At 32.3% G+C, this 17,107-nt stretch overlaps 1 protein-coding gene across 3 annotated transcripts in view; it reads left to right on the top strand.

The window, feature by feature from the left end:
• LOC113522740 (multiple epidermal growth factor-like domains protein 10) overlaps positions 1–17,107 on the top strand; it is a 55,784-nt gene that overhangs the window by 33,810 nt on the left and 4,867 nt on the right. For all 3 annotated transcript variants that reach the window (XM_052901828.1, XM_026908536.3, XM_031913965.2), the window contains exons 3-4: positions 14,389–14,523; positions 15,587–15,727. In XM_052901828.1, the coding sequence (XP_052757788.1) occupies positions 14,389–14,523; positions 15,587–15,727 (276 nt within the window). The remainder of the gene's footprint in view (positions 1–14,388; positions 14,524–15,586; positions 15,728–17,107) is intronic.

Here is a 17,107-nt window from a genome sequence, read left to right as displayed (position 1 = left end):
GCAGTAATTTTTTTTTCACAACACGAACTGGTAGGTTGGATAGTCTATGATTTTTAAAAATTGTTAACAATAAAAAAAAAATATTAAAAAAAACTGAATATTTACTAATTTTTGCTTTAATTATTATTGTATTATGATAATAAAAGTAAGTAGGACGTGTACACTCCCACGAATGTGTCTCACCATATATAAATCGTATGTACCTTCCCTTTTCCATGATCGATTATCTGTCAACTATCAAGTGAAATGACTTTATACGAAACAATGGTGAGAGAAATACAAATGATGTATGGAACACGTATTTAACATGGAAGGGCTCATCCGTCATTCTCCTGAACGGGTGCTACTTGTAGAACTAGTCTGCTCTAGTTAAATTTAGTTTAGTTAAGCACCCAAAACTAATCTATTTTTATTATTATATCTATTTTATATTATTTAGACATATAAACATGGGTTTATATTTTAAATTTTATATTAATATTTTATAGTTACACAAAACACATATCTAGAGATTTCTGAACGATGTAAATTTTTTATTTTTAAACGACTGGTATAAAACATCTCATATTTTGTAATTTAATGAGACTACTAGATAATACTAATTTTGATGGTGGAACAGCGATTGTTAGTAATAAGATTTAACAGACCCATTGTTAGCAATACCCCATCAGGTCGACCTCCACGCGGTTCCCCCTGGAAACCGTTTTAAAGTCGGTTAAATATGCTATACCAATGCCAATTTGGGTCACTTTGTCAACTGTCCAGAAAAGTGACTGGCCCGTTTGCTCATATTTAATCCATTGCCCAACATTCTATCTAGGACGTGTCAGCGTAACGTTTCACAAAGGTTTTTGAGTAATTAATGTGTACTAAATAACTGAAATCTTCTGATAAGAACGTCATTTGGTAAGATCAGGCCCTTATCAAGAGCATGTCAGTGAACGTCATTCTTATATGACAGTTAGCTTAAAAACAACACAATAATGTTTCATAATTACATAGAGTTAATAAGATTTAATTGCTGTGTGGTCCCAGCATAGAATGGCTCGTCCCCGTGGAAATCGACCAGATAGGGTGTATTGATAGCAATGAGAACTAACCTCCCCATTACTAACAATCCCATCCCCCCAATCACTTGGCTAGCACATAATCAAAGCGTTACGTTAAGTACGTAATGATGGATGAATACACGTTTATACAACTAATCCTTGAGTTTATGAGTACACACACGCTAAGTAAACTACCGCGTCAAATAAATATGATTTATCATGACAATATTGTATAATACTGTATGTATGTACTTACTTACGTAGTGCGGTAGTGATTTGGTAGGTTACGATAGCTTATTTGACGTTCACCCGCCCATAAAGATATGTAAATATTGACAGTTTTTTTTTTTAATGGATGATAATGGTATGGTAATCTCGCCTGCGCTACCTGTATACGCTGAAGAGACCAGTGTGAGATAATAGGTTAGGATGAAAGCAGATCTGAGGGCCTACCATGAAATGTTTTCCGAAATTTCGGGTCCGAACGAAACACAAATTTGATGTTAAAATTACATGATATATACCGTTCAAAAATATTAAAAATGCTAAAATATCGTTCCTTTGGACTTTTATGGTAGGATTTATGACAAACGAAATGTTAAGCTCCATTTACTGGGTCGATTTCGGTATGAACAAAAACATGAAATTGAGTCCGAAAATTCGGAATTTCATTTCATGGTAGACCCCTTGATGGATCATCGTGATGAATTCAAGAATTAAACACTATGATTTTTTCACCAGGGAGAACCGCGTGGATGTCGACCTGATAGGGTATATTGCTAGCAATGGGATTGTTAGAACCCATTACTACCAATTTTTTCCCCCTGCATATAACTGTGAGCGTAAGAGTACATAGTTGCAGATAAACTGCAAAACAGTTTTATGGTACTATGAATATGTATTTTTTTTAATGAATGACAATGTAATGGTAACCTCGCCTGCGCGGGGGGGAAAGGGATTGTTAGTAATGGAGACTAAGAATCTCATTGCTAACAATATACCAAACCAGGTCGACCTCCTTGCGGTTCTACCTGGAAACTATCATGGTTAATTCCTGATGAATTCATCATGATGGACTAACTGGCCTGTTTTCAATCTCATCTATCACCCTTCACTGGTACTCCGCCAGCGTATCCCGTTAGTGCAGGCGGGGTTACCATACCATTTTCACCCATCAAAAAAAAAACCCCGTCTGCGCTAACTGTATACGCTTGAGGGAGTATCAGTGAGGGACGATAGGTGAGAATGAAAAGGCAGGGCAGTTAGCCCATCGCAATGAATATACGTATGTATATTCATTGCGATGGGCTACGTATTACGTACGTAATATGTATTTCACTTGAATTGTTTAAACGTCATTGTTGACTTTTATACTTCTGGTGTAATAAAGAGTAAAATAAATAAATAAATACTTTATTTTTTTATTTATTTATGTTTATAATAAATACAGAATAGGACGTTATTTGTCTCGTGTAAAATTTTGTTCAGTGTTATTCAGAGGAGAATGTTGAAATATAAAATGTTCACAGTATTTAATGCTTATTTAAGTGCACGTTCGCAACTGTAGAATACAATTTGTAATCGATACAACCGTTAAATCTTAATCGCGAGTCGATTCGGCTCGATACTAATACCGCAAACCGATTCGGCTGTTGCAATTCGTCGAGAATCGTTATTATTACTGTGACCGATCGGCGACAGCTGACCGCGGTAAATTGACGTCATCCGCTATTTTATTTACCATAGTAAAAATGGTTTTACAAAACATATTCAAATATAAAATTTTACTACATACATTTTACTACTGAGATTTCTATTCGGCTTATTTATAATTAAAGATAAATAATTTTAAAGATACAAATAACAACAAGAAAGAAAAAATCTATTCAGTTGTGGCAAAACCAGGGGGCCTACCATGAAATGAAAGTCCGAAGTTTCGGACTCAATTTCGTGTTTTTGTTCATACCTAAATCGGCCCAGTAAATGGAGCTTAACATTTTGTTGGTCATAAATACTAAAAGTCTAAAGGAATAATATTTTAATATTTTTTATGTTTTTAAACGGCATCTATTATGTAATTTTAGCATCAAATTTGTGTTACGTTCGGCTCCGAAATTTCGGAAAACATTTCATGGTAGGCCCTCAGTTATTTTGACCTAAAAATTAGACTACTGAACCGATTTAGTTAACATTTATATGAGACTAACTTATAAACATATCCTTTCAGATAAAAAAGAAAAAATTTCCAAATCTGTTCACAACTGACAGAGTTATGAGGTATCAAAAATAATAAAAAAATAATAATAAAATAACTCTTGAGGGTATTTTCTTTATCAACCGATTTCAAAATTCTTTCATTTGCTTCACATCATTTTCACATTAATTTAGGCTACCTATAAATATACTATTTTTGAATATTAAAATAAAAAAAATAATTAATTAATCGACGGAACCTTAAGCATCGTTATAGAAATAGTTATTTTAAATAAATAGTTAAAGTGCTTCCCACAAATAATATAGAACTGTAATCACCCAAGAGTTTATTAAAGGAAATAAAAAGAAAAATCATTACTTATATACTTAGATTATATAGATAGAGCCTCGCGTCTCAAAAACGAATCAACTTTTTGTCAGCTAATCTTAAAATTATCTGACTCGTTTCTTTATCAGTGTTCTATATATTTACGCATAAAATGTATTTTGACGTATTATTTAATAAATAAAATGAGTGTTTACATATTAAAAAGATGCAGAAATTATAAGAGAAAATAAATATAGAAGTTATATAATACCTATAACTATTTATCACGCAAAATTGTATGAAAAAGTTGGCCTGCTTTCAGCATGTGTATGAAGACACTCTATCTATTATTCTAAGACCTATATATATATATATATATATATATATATATATATATATATATATATATATATCAAATTTATTTAAAAAAAGAATAGATTTTATGAAGAAACTATAAGGCATTTTTAAAACAAAGTCAAATGTTAAAAAATTGAAGAATTTAAATTGTTTTCTTAATTTAAATTTTTAAATTACTATTTGCATGCCTACATTTTTATAAGACAATTACATAGCTACCAAAAACAAGTCTACATGGCTATGTTATAGTAATCCATCTAAGTGCAAATTTATATTATTCCATCATTATTTTTTTCATTAACTAAATGAGTATGTACTTAAATATATTATTGCGTTTTAACAAAATTAATACATATTTGAAGTGATAACAAATGAGTGAATTTATAAATCTATACTTATAAAATTTACCATGCGATCCCGGCATAGAATGGGCCATCGTTTCTTTCCCGTTGATGTAAGAAACGACTAAGGGAACAAAAGGATGGGCAGCAGCGTCCCTCTTCAAATATCACCAAAGCCTTACTGTGGTTGCTAAGCGTGGCAACTACTAACAAAACGGCTGATGTAAAAAGGAAAATACTTATAAAATTACCCATATTTCTATAATCCTAAATTCTGACTGACTATCAACACACAGATAAAACAACTAAATTTAGAAAGCCAAAACCTAAAACTCAGGAATAATGAATATTTCAATAAAAAACAAATGTACTTGACAACCTATACTAGAAATGCAATTGGTACTTTTGCTCTTATGCACTTATCAATACGCTCTCGCAGTTTGTTAAAATAATTTATTAATTTGGACAACTATTGTACAGACATGTAATAAATTGAGATAAGGGATTATTTATTTATTTATTTAGAACATCAATTGGACGAGCATTACAGTCTCCCAACGTAACCTTTAGAACCTAAATCTCTGAACATAAACACTATGGTCTTCCGACAAAACTCCAGCAAGTTGGAGGTAAATACGTCCAATTGCGGATACCGGCTCAAAATATCACTAAGTAGTTTCAATGCAAGAGATAGAGGAGCTTGACTAATGAAAGGAAATATAATATGAAGTATGTTAAACATTTGCACGCCGACATAGAGCCAGAATGTATACGGGAAACGTAAACCTCTTTCATCTAAAAATCAACCACATTCTAGTAAAATAAATTAATTTCATTTCAAATTTATTTTCTAAAGTAGGCATTAGCTAAGAAAGGTTTATAATTTTTTTTATTTAAAGGGGAAATACGACATTGCACGTGTAAAGCCTTAGGCAACGTCTAATAAATGTATAATTTTCTATCAAAACGAGGTATTGATTGCAATATCCGACTAATTACAGTTACACCGTATCACGCGCGTCTCTACAACTTAATCTTACTAATTCTGACACTATTAGATTGAATGACGACAGCGTTTCTACAGAATAAAGATGTAATTTCAATAGTTCGGTTATTCATTACATTTTTTTATATGATGTAAAGAAAGATTAATATTCCTTTTTTAAAAAGTTTATTTTCTTCTATCGACGGCTTTGGAGGCACGCAATTTAAAAAATATATAGCCTGTAATCGGTTGTTTTTTTTAATTTATCCATTACAAATAGTCAACAATTTCCTCTTTATAATATTAAAATAGAAAAAAATAATTTATTCAAATAATCTCGCGATTTATACAGTAGCATACAAAACAAGAAAAAAAAAAACAATGATATACAAAATAAAAAGCGTCTACCGTTGTCTCCTCAATTGAAGTCGAAATTTAAAAATAAACAGCAGCTCTACTCTTGAATTTAAATATTGTATCAATCCAATAATATAACTATAAATTTTTCTGTATTTTGTCACTTTCGTTGGTCTAGATTAGATAGATGGCATTAAAAATTATTTTATAATTAATAGATAGAAGTGTTTCAATGGAACTTAATAAAAAGGTAAACAAGTTTTGTTGATATTATCAGAGAAAAACGCTCCAAATTTAATTAGTAACCAATCGAAACAAATTTAATCATCTTAGCCATTATCTGTCTGAATATAGACTTTCCCCTATTAGTAGATTTTTCCAGTAGTTACCACGCTTGGCAGGCGTATTGGCAACTGCAGTTAGGCGTAGGTGTTTTTATAAGAGGGACGCTGCTGCCCATCCTTGATCATTAAGCTCCGGTAAAGTAGTCGCCTCTTACGACACCCATGGTAAAAGGAAGTAGTGGCTCTTTCTATGCCGAAACCACACGGCAGGGGGGAAGGGATTATTAGTAATGGGGTCAAATAGCCCCATTAGTAGCAATATACCCTGTCAGGTCGATCTCCACGTGGTTTCTCCTGGAAACCATCGTAGCTAACTCTAGTTGAATTTGTCAGGATGGGCTAACTGACCTGCTTTCATCCTCATTAGTCATCTATCACTGGTGCCCCGCCATTGTATACCGATAGCGCAGACAGGGTTACCATATCATTATCACCCATTAAAAAAAACACACACGGCATCAACTAATAGAAAGAGCCAAAGATAGCTGATATCTTCAGCGATTAACATACATTATTTTCAAAAATTCTAACAACGCATGCCAAACCGGGTGGATTGCGAGTATAATATGTAAGAGTAATAAAATCACTGGCTAAACGTTATAAACTTTTGAGATACACCCACGCGAAACTAACCTAAGACTCTTAGGTCCTTGGGTCACATCTATTTCTTGATAACATCTATCAAAGAAAGCCGACATCATACGCTGCCCATTTATATTATTAGGCTGTATATCTATTTTACTTTTGCCTCTGGCGGTGCACATAACTTTTTTTATATCAAATTCTTTGTTATACTGTAATATCTTTAAAATCGTATCATCCGCTGATGTCTTTAAAATTGTAGGTACAATTTTATTACCTATTTTGGTGTTAATGTTTATAACTCTTTTTTTTTATTATTTATTTTATCAGTATTTTAATTGTCTTTTGTTCGTTCGTTATTGTAGTTTTTTTTTTTTTGTAATCATTTGAGTAACAATTAAATTTTAAATGACCTTGTTTGTTAGTTATGTGCTTGACTTTTATTACCATGTGAAATAATGAGACATTTTGTAGTAAGATTATCATACTTTTCAGGAATATGAATACGAACAATAGCGTGCATATAAAATAATACAAAATAAGCACATAAGCATGGATAAAATTTTATAGGAGAGTTAGAAAGTATCCTAATTCAGAATTTAAAACAAATACGTTAAAACCACAAAGTGATTTTTGCAGTTGATTTTAAAACTTATACATAATAATATATTTTTTAATTAAAATTAATTTTGAATACACTATTTGGGATTTAACGTGACCTAATAGCAAATGAATAATAGTACCTACATATTTGATTTTTATTTGTCGATGTATAAAATATTCAAAATTAAATAAATAATCTATATATATATCTATAACCTATCTATACCTACACCTTTACCTATCTATAACATATATATATATATATATATATATATATATATATATATATATATATATATATATATATATATATATATATATATATAAGTAGTAATGGAACAAGGTAAATGAGGAGTCATTTTTACAACTGTTTTATAAATGTCAGTTAGAAGGTATTGACAGTTTTTTAATGGATGCTAATGGAATGGTAACCCCACCCGCGCCATCGGTATACACCAGTGAGGGATGATAGGTGAGGATGAAGCAGATCAGTTAGCCCATCGTGACGAATTCAACAAGAATTGTTCACGATGGTTTCTAGGGGGAACCACGTGGAGGTCGACCTGATAGGGTGTATTGCTAGCAATTGGTTCATTAGACCCTATTACTAAAAATCCCTTTCCCCCCAGTTATTGTCAGTTAAAAATCGATTTAGAAATGACAATTGTTCTTTATTATCGAAATAAAACAAATTATTTAATATAAGAGCCCATTTTGCAGGAGAGGCGATATTCGTCTTTAACGTTTCCAAAATAAGACCTCACTCTGGTACTGAGGCGTTATTCGGCCATTGTAAACGTTTACCAATCATCTATTACTATTTACGATCGAAGATTCCATAGCAATTCGATCAATTTGACGACTAATATAGGTTAATTTGTATCCATTGTTCGTTCAGACCGCTAACTCACGATGCACCATTTATAGACCTCACTTCTGGTTGAATTTGTCTTACGATTGATCGATTGTGTAGATTGAATACGCGGACGTGCAGTATTGTGCAATGTATGATTGTAACAATGGTATTGAATGGATTGTGCCATATTGGAGCTACAAATATATTAAGTATAACATCAGAACTCTCTACATTCGAGATTTAATCTATAATTTTACGCTTATGTTTGATATTATATTCATTTTATCAACTTTAACATTTTTCCTAAAGAAACTTGAGTCGATAGATGACAAAAGCTTTGCGTTTAGGCTTAAAATTTATTGTCTTTTTCTTTTTTTTTTTTTTTTATAAAATGTACAAATTTACTTCGAGTAGTAGAACTCTATTTCGATTTCATCCAGTGAAGTCCATTTTGAAGCACCATTTCTTTAAATAATTTCTCTAATTGCCATGTAGTTCCAGTATAGAATGGGCTTCCCCTTTCTTTCCCGTGGGTGTTGTAAGAGGCGACTAAGGGTATTTAATGGTCGAGAGATGACCAACAGCGCTCTTTTTAAAACATCACCAAAGGCTATCTACGGTTGCTAAGTCACTTACCAAGCGTGGCAACTGCTGAAAAAACCCTCCACTAGGGAGAGATCTATATATATATTAGAACAGTTGATAATAATTTCTCCAAACCACTCAATAATTAAAATTTCACAGTTTGTCATCATAGCAAAATATTTATTGTAAGTTCAAATATGAACTAAATTTCCTATATATTTAAGTCAAAATTATTATAAATTTAGTTTATGATAATCCATAAAACAGTAATTTTGCGAAATTACCAAATTAAAATGACTTTGGAACGCGCTTCCCGATGCCATTAAGAGACTACCGACTAAACCGTCTTTCAAAAAAAGCGTTCACGCTCACTTTTTATCTTTATCCGAGCAGTAAGTGCTTTACATTATTCTTAATTTCGTGTTTAATATAGTATATATCATATATGTGAAAGTATATTTGTTATTCATATATATTTATTCGTTTATATATACAATTTTAGTATGTATGTATATCAATAATTAGTAGTACCGCATTCGAGTATTCTGACACTTCCCTATGGTTGACTGGGAGAGAATGCTTTTAGCATTAAGTCCGCCATGTACACATATTTGTATTAATGAATAAATAAATAAATAAAATAATAGATTAAGAGATAGGTTTAGAGATGTGGCGCCTCAGAATCGGCCCCAGTACATACATATAGTAACGAACACGACATGTTTAAATTTTAACATTGCTCGCTTTCAAGCACGTATTTATTATTCACGCGTTATCTATTTAGCGTAATATCCATGATCACGTTCTTATCTTTTAAGTCCTAGACACATACAAATTGTATACATTGTTTTGTGCTGTCATTTAAATTCCATGTAAGTTGGAGGAATTCAAAGTTTCAATAAATTTTATTAATTTAATATAATCGATCGCTTTTAGCGATAAGGTTGCCTATTGTTTTCTCACTGTGATTATTTCTTGTAATTGTTTATATCTAGAATAAATTTACTATTGTAATCTTTTGGAGGAAACAATAAAGAGTATCTATCTATATATCTATAATAATAAATGTGAAAGTTTGTAACTGCCCATATTAATTTTTCTTAAATATTTATTTATTTATATATTCTTTATTGCACTTGTAAGTTACATATAAAGTAATGTATTTATAAATGTTGTGAGCAAGGGTGGACTTATCTCTGACAGAGATCTCTTCCAGTCAACCCAGTACAGTGAGAAAGCATTTCGTTAGCGGGCAGCTGAAGTGCTACAACTATTAACACATAAACACATAAATAAATAAAATATTAAAATATATAATAAAATATTACACATATATTTTAATACCTACCTACTTATACAATAGATGTAAACCAGACCAGAGAGACTTTGTACAAAAGTCGATTGCTTGGGTACCTCTGTCCCATTCGTGTTTCAACCGTGAAGCAGTTGTGTTTGCATAACTGTGTTTCGGTTTGAAGGATGGGATATGGCGTGAATTTACTGGGTACAGAGGAACAACACCTGAGTCCTCAGGAATGGCAACGCATGGGGGGTATCATGGACGAAACAGTATACTCTGTTCATGTATGATATACATGTCATGGTACTGCTCATGTCTATAGGCGACAGTTACCACTTTCCATCAGGTGGACCGGCCCCTTGTTTGTTAAGTAGTATAAAAAAAAAAAAAAAAAAAAAAAAGATAAATAAAATATTAAAATATATAATAAAATATTACATGAATACATACACTATAAATACATATAATACCTACTTATACAATAGATGTAAACCAGACCAGAGTGAGACTTTATACAAAAGTCGATTTCTTCCAGCAAACCCAATATGTGTTTCAACCGTGACAGTGTGTTTAATGGTTGTTTCAGTCATAAGGTGTACCAATCGACTTAAATGTTATAGTTAAAAATAAATAATATCTTTATATATTTATATTATATATATATATATATATATATATATATATATATATATATATAACTGCTAAATATAATAAGCGACAGTTACCACTTTCCATCAGGTAGACCGTCAGTTTGTTTGCCATTCTTAGTATAAAAAAAAAGATGTTAAAATAAATGAATATACTCTTTCTTTATTCTTTATTGTACACAAAAGGTTATTGAAATGTAAAAACAAACATAATAGTGCACAAGGGCGAGCTTATCTCCAATAGAGATTTCTTCCAGCAAACCCAATATGAGAAAAGTGACATACATTAATAGTTACAGTCATAAGATATGTTGTACAATGGGATTATGCATGTTATATTAAAAATAAATAGATAAAATATCTTTACAATGGAAAGGACAGATAGGTATAAATAAAAATATATATATATATAAGTAAATACATATAAATATATATATATATATATTATATTTATATTATATATATATATATATATATATATATATATATATATATATATATATATATATATATATATATATATATATATATATATAATTTACTGCGCCAATTATACAACGGGCCATCCAAATAGAACCTTGAACAGTCATATTAGCCTTGAATTTGTACCGCGAACTATACGTGAATGTACATAAGACATGATATTAATTTATCAAAGTACATAGTACTCTGTTTGTATAGAGTTGGTACGCGAATAAACTTACCATTTATGACCTCGGTGGTCTAGCGGATAAACACTCGGCTTCTGATGGCCGTGGGTTCGATATAGTACATACAAATATTTGTATTCATACTTTTTTATTTATTTATTTACACTTTATTGCACCAAGTAAAAAGAGAAGTAACAAATACAGTAAATATTAATGAGAAGTGATACAAAAGGCGGCCTTATCGCTAAGCAATCTCTTCCAGACAACCTTTGGATAGAGGACATTGAGAAAAAGACAAAGGGTAGGTGACGCACTATTATATAAATATTATCATATACAAACATATATACATACCTACATACACATACATATATAATATATACACAATATATACATAACATACACATACTTAACAGTACACATACAACATTTTTTGTTTTCTTTTTAACCACAAATGTGGCAAACAAGCATAGAGACCGTCTGATGGTAAACTGTTACTGTAGTTTCTATATTTTGGTATAAGTATTTATGTCTGTTTGTATTTGTTTGGATGATTTTTTTGTCAATGGACGATAATGAAATGATAACCTCGCCTAGGCTGAGAGTGTGCGCTGGCGGGGCACCAGTGAGGGGTGATAGATGAGAATGAAAAGGCAGTCAGCCCATCGTGATGATTACACCTGGAATTCAGCATGATGGTTTCCAAGGAGGACTGTGAGGAGGTTGACCTGACAGGGTGTATTGTTAGCAATGGGGCTGATAGTTCCCATTACTAACAATCAATCAATTTGGTTGGTTTATACGTATAGTATATATTTATTTAGAAAAAAATAATAAAATCTTTTTGTAATATCTATACATAATATATAATATATAAAGATAAAATATTTGATTGTTTAGATAGATAAATAGATATATAACTTATTTGCATTATATAAATAATTTAATATAACTATAAAGTACACAAATAACATTAGACGTAAATAGACATATACAAATAAATGCTGTATATTATTTTAAAAAATCTCTCTACCCATGCGAAACCGGGCCAAATCACTAGTTTATTTATATGTCGCTACCAATGAGTTATCATCATACGATACTTGATTATATATTTTGACTATACAGCGAAAGGACATAGGCTAATTTTTAACTGTGGATCGATTTATCCGGTTAGTAGGACCAAAAATTACTCAATTCAAATGATCGCGGTATTGTTTTAAATTTCATGCCACTTACACCGTGGCGTCTAACAAAACATGATGCTTGCGCATTCATTAACGCTATATTTTTAAGTGATTACTATTGTTTTCGTCTTATCTACGAACAGTTTTAGTCAATTATCTTCTTTGTCCTCTATTTAGTTTTTTTTTTTTTATGAAATTGGGGTGACGTCACTTATTTACTCTCCATTTTAAATAGTACTAAATCTTAGGTTATATAGATAGAGCCTCAAGCCTCAAAAACGGGTCAACTTTTTGTCAGTTAATTGTCAAATTAGCTGACGTTTTTTATCGGTGTTCTATATACTTGCGCATAAAATGTATCTTGATATATTATTTAATAAATAAAATGAATGATCACGCATTGAAAAGATGCAGAAATTATAAGACAAAATAAATATAAAAGTTATAAAGGAATCACTCATAACTATTTATCACGCAAAATTGTATGAAAAAGTTGACCCGTTTTTGTCGAAGCATTTGTAAGGAGACACAGTATCTTTATAACCTAATGACTAATTGTATTATATTTTATAGGATGAGTCTTTATAAAAAGACTATCTTGCCACAAAAATAAATTAAAACACTAAATCTAAATGGTGTTTAACAAATACAGTGATTAAATCATGTTTAGTCTGTATAATAAGTTTATTTATATTTTTAGGTCTCTTGTTATTTTTATTAAGACTTTCCTTTATTTAGACATAAACAGACTTTTATAATAAGACACTTAAAAATGAATCGGACAACTGTCAGTCGCATGTTTTTTTTTTTTTTTGTATCAAGACGGCAAAAACTTACGTACGTTTTACTACGTCTATGAAAAAAAAATACGCTAGGCAACAAACGTATCATTTTTTTATGCAACTTAGAATGACAAACAAGCTGACAGCCCACCTGATGGAAAATGGTAACCGTCGCCTACAGACATAAGCAGTACCATGGACATAACAGAGTATACTGTTTCACCCATGATAACCCCCATGCGTTGCCATTCTTGAGAACTCAGGTGTTATTCCTCTGTACCCAGTAAATTTACGCCATATCCCACCCTTCAAACCGAAACACAGCCATGCAAACACAGCTGCTTCACGGTTGAAACACGAATGGGACAGAGGTACCCAAGCAAACGACTTTTGTACAAAGTCTCCTCAAGATACATTTTACGCATTAGTATATAGAATATTGATAAAAAAAGTCAGCTAATTGTCAAATTACTGACTTTTTTTGCTGACAAAAAGTTGACTCGTTTTTGAGGTTCGATGCTCTATCTATATAATCTAAGGAAATTTAGTTTACACGTATTACATGAGACGGAAAACGTTGTAGGCTATTTTTTTATCCAAGTCAGTAAATATATCCCGATCATACAGACGAAGTCGCGGGAAAAAACTAGTAAATAATACTATCAGGTAATGATAGTGTGATTAAGGTTTTTAGAGAAAATTGTCGATGTCGTATAGAAAGTCGGAAGTAAACAGTAATTTCTGACGGACAAAACGAAAAAAAGAACCATCGAATTAAGTCGTCTCTGAATTAATTCGATGATTCTTTTTTTGTTTTGTCCGTTGCGTTTTGAAATTATTAAATTATGTCATGAGATATCGTGACATCCGCTGAAATTTGAACAGGATACCTAGCGGATTAAGTTATAATTACATTAATGAATTTACAAAACATTTATTTACTTATTAGTCCTGCGACTGCGTCCACGTGACCTAGTCTAGAGGGTCTACCGTGAAATGTTTTCCGAAATTCGGAGCCAAACTTTTGAATAATTATTTATTTACTTATTTACACTTTATTGCACCAAATCAAAATAAAAATCCCGTAATTTTAATGACAAGTGATACAAAAGTGGGTCTTATCGATTAACTCCAATTTTTTAAATTCAAATATCGAACCTCTATATAACTTTTTTCTTTTCGAACAAAAGAGGCCAGTAATTATTCATGTAATTTACTTTTCTTTTTAATTTTGCCTTTCAGGACGGACAGGGAACGTTTGCAGCGTGGATATGGATTGCCCTGACAATGCGTTTTGCCGACAGAGCAGCTACTGTGTTTGCAAAGATGGATTCGTATATGCGGCTGTTAACAGCACACATAAGGGTTGTTTGAAAGGTAAGTGATATTTACAGACATATGTAAAACATAGTAGATGTTAGAGACCCGAAATTATAATTTTTCCATGTCTATCTGTTTGGATGTCTGTGTATTCAACATATTAAACTTTAACTGTTCACTGCTGAACATATGCCTCATCCAAGGGGTTTTGCCAGTAGTTGCCACACTTGGCAAGGCGGATTGGCAACCTCAGTTAGACTTTGGAGATGTTTTAAGATCGATGCTACTGCCTATCCCTCGCCCTCTCTTAGTCGCCTCTTACGCCCATGGGAAAAGAAGGGGTGGCCTATTCTATTCTGGGACCACACGGGAATCCGTGTTACAAACCATCGTTTATGAAACTTTACAACATATACCAAGATCTTTTTTATAAATTTTTTTTTTATATACAACTTAGAATGGCAAACAACCTGACGGCCCACCTAATGAAAAGTGGTAACCGTTGCCTATAGACATGAGCAATACCATGGACATAACAGAGTATACTGTTTTACCCATGAAACACAGCCATGCAAACAACTGCTTCACGGTTGAAACACGAATAGGATAGAGATACCCAAGCAATCGACTTTTGTACAAAGTCTCCCTCTGGTAATATATTTTTTTTATAAGATTTTTTTTAGACTAACACTTTTAAATGTATGCTGTATAACTTCGTTAAGGGCAAACAAGCAAGTTTTACAATTCATATAGTTATAAACATGAAACAGAAAATAATCTGAAACCCAGAGTAGATGTTAATTGACGATTCTGAAAACTAAAGGTTTACGACTAGATGGCGTGGTGCGATATCTCCAAGACTAATAATTATTTTTTTTCAGCCGACTAAAAAGCTAAAAACATTTTCAATTCGGTTGCATTTTTTTACACTTTGTTACCTCATTACTCTTTCAATTGTAAACCAATTTGGAAAATTCTTTTTTTATTAGAAACGACTTACAAATTTTATCAAAATCCGTTCAGGAGTTTCTTTTAAGTGCTCTTTAGAGCAAAATAACTAGTTTTGCCATAATTGAAGTCGGTTTTTTTTGTGTAACACATTTTTTTTTTTATTTTCCAGAGGGACGCTTCGGTGAGAGTTGCGCTCAGCATATTCAGTGCCACTCGACTATGGGTGTGCACGCGCAGTGCTCGCCCAATGGTCTATGCGCGTGTATGCCGAACGCGCACCTCGAAGACGAGAGATGTTATGAAACGGCGGGTAGGTGAAATTTTCAATTTATCGTTATACGAACTGAAATCATTGAAGCGACTACAGTATGGGGTTCTTCAAAAAGGGCGTATTAAGATTTCTTAAGTGTAAGCAACGTGCACGTGACACCACTTGTGTTACAAGCGTCCAAAGGCGACAGTGATTGTTTACCATCAGATGTATATTTGTCACATTTGTGGTATAAATAATGGCGAAAGCGGATAACTACACCACATCTCGCGTTGTCTATAAGTATGTATACCAAGGACAACTTGTCCGACTAGGTAAATCCAACTTCGACCGAGAGGTCAACCAACGAATCCAATTTGGTTGGGCAGTGTTTGGGAAACTACACCATATCTTCTCATCCAAAATACCTCAAAATTTATAGCTGTCTTGCTAGTGATTAGCTATGGAACACTAACATGGGGGGAGAGGATCGTTAGTAATGGGGAGGTTAGTCCCCACTGCTATCATTATACCCTGTCAGGTCGACCTCCACGCAGTTACCCCTGGGAACTATCGTGACTAATTTACCATTGAATTCGTCACAATATCACATATCACCTCTCACAGGTACCCCGCCAGTGTACACCGATAGCGCAGGCGGGGTTACCATGCTATTTTCACCTATAAAAAAAAACACTAACATGGACCTACACGGTTGCCCGTATGCAAAACCTTTAAGTTCCTCAGTGAGCTATGAAGAGGGCTACGCTCGGAGTTTCTTTGCGTGACATAATCCAAAATGAGGGTATCTTAAAAAAAATTACTATAAAAAATTCATATATTTAACTTTATTTGAAAAAATATAGTCTTAAAAAAAAATATTACCACATCCATCACACTGTCATATCCAACCGATCAAACCGAAACCCAGTCATGCATGCAACTGGTTGGCGGTAAAGTCACTAATGGAGCAAAGTTTTTTACTTAAATTATTATTAATTTTAATTCACGTCTTCGTTCGCGCGACACTGGATATTTATAAGAAATATCCTATATATCTTCTCCTTCTAAAATAGCACCTGGGGGTCTACCATGAAATGAAATTCCGAATTCTCGAAGTCAATTTCGTATTTTGCTCGTTCGTCATTAATCCCACCTTTATAGTCCAAAGGAACGAACGACATTTTAATATTTTTACACAGTGTAATTTTGATATCAAATTTGTATTTCGTTCGGCCTCGAAATTTCGAATAATACATACATACATATCTGTCACGCCTGTCTCCCATTAGGGTAGGCAGAAATAGGTAGGTATATTATTTCGAATAATATTTTATGGTTAACCCCTCTGTTATCTAAATTTCATACCAATCAGATCCAATCCAGGCGCCAAAGATGTATCAAACAAACTCACTTTTACAATTATAAGTAAGAATGTTA

The sequence above is a fragment of the Galleria mellonella genome, unplaced genomic scaffold, assembly GCF_026898425.1.
Source record: "Galleria mellonella isolate WM207_F2 unplaced genomic scaffold, CSIRO_AGI_GalMel_v1 utg803, whole genome shotgun sequence".
In the NCBI taxonomy this organism is placed as follows: domain Eukaryota; kingdom Metazoa; phylum Arthropoda; class Insecta; order Lepidoptera; family Pyralidae; genus Galleria; species Galleria mellonella.
Note: the sequence above shows the minus strand (reverse complement) of the source record. Positions and strands in the feature narration are given on the sequence as shown.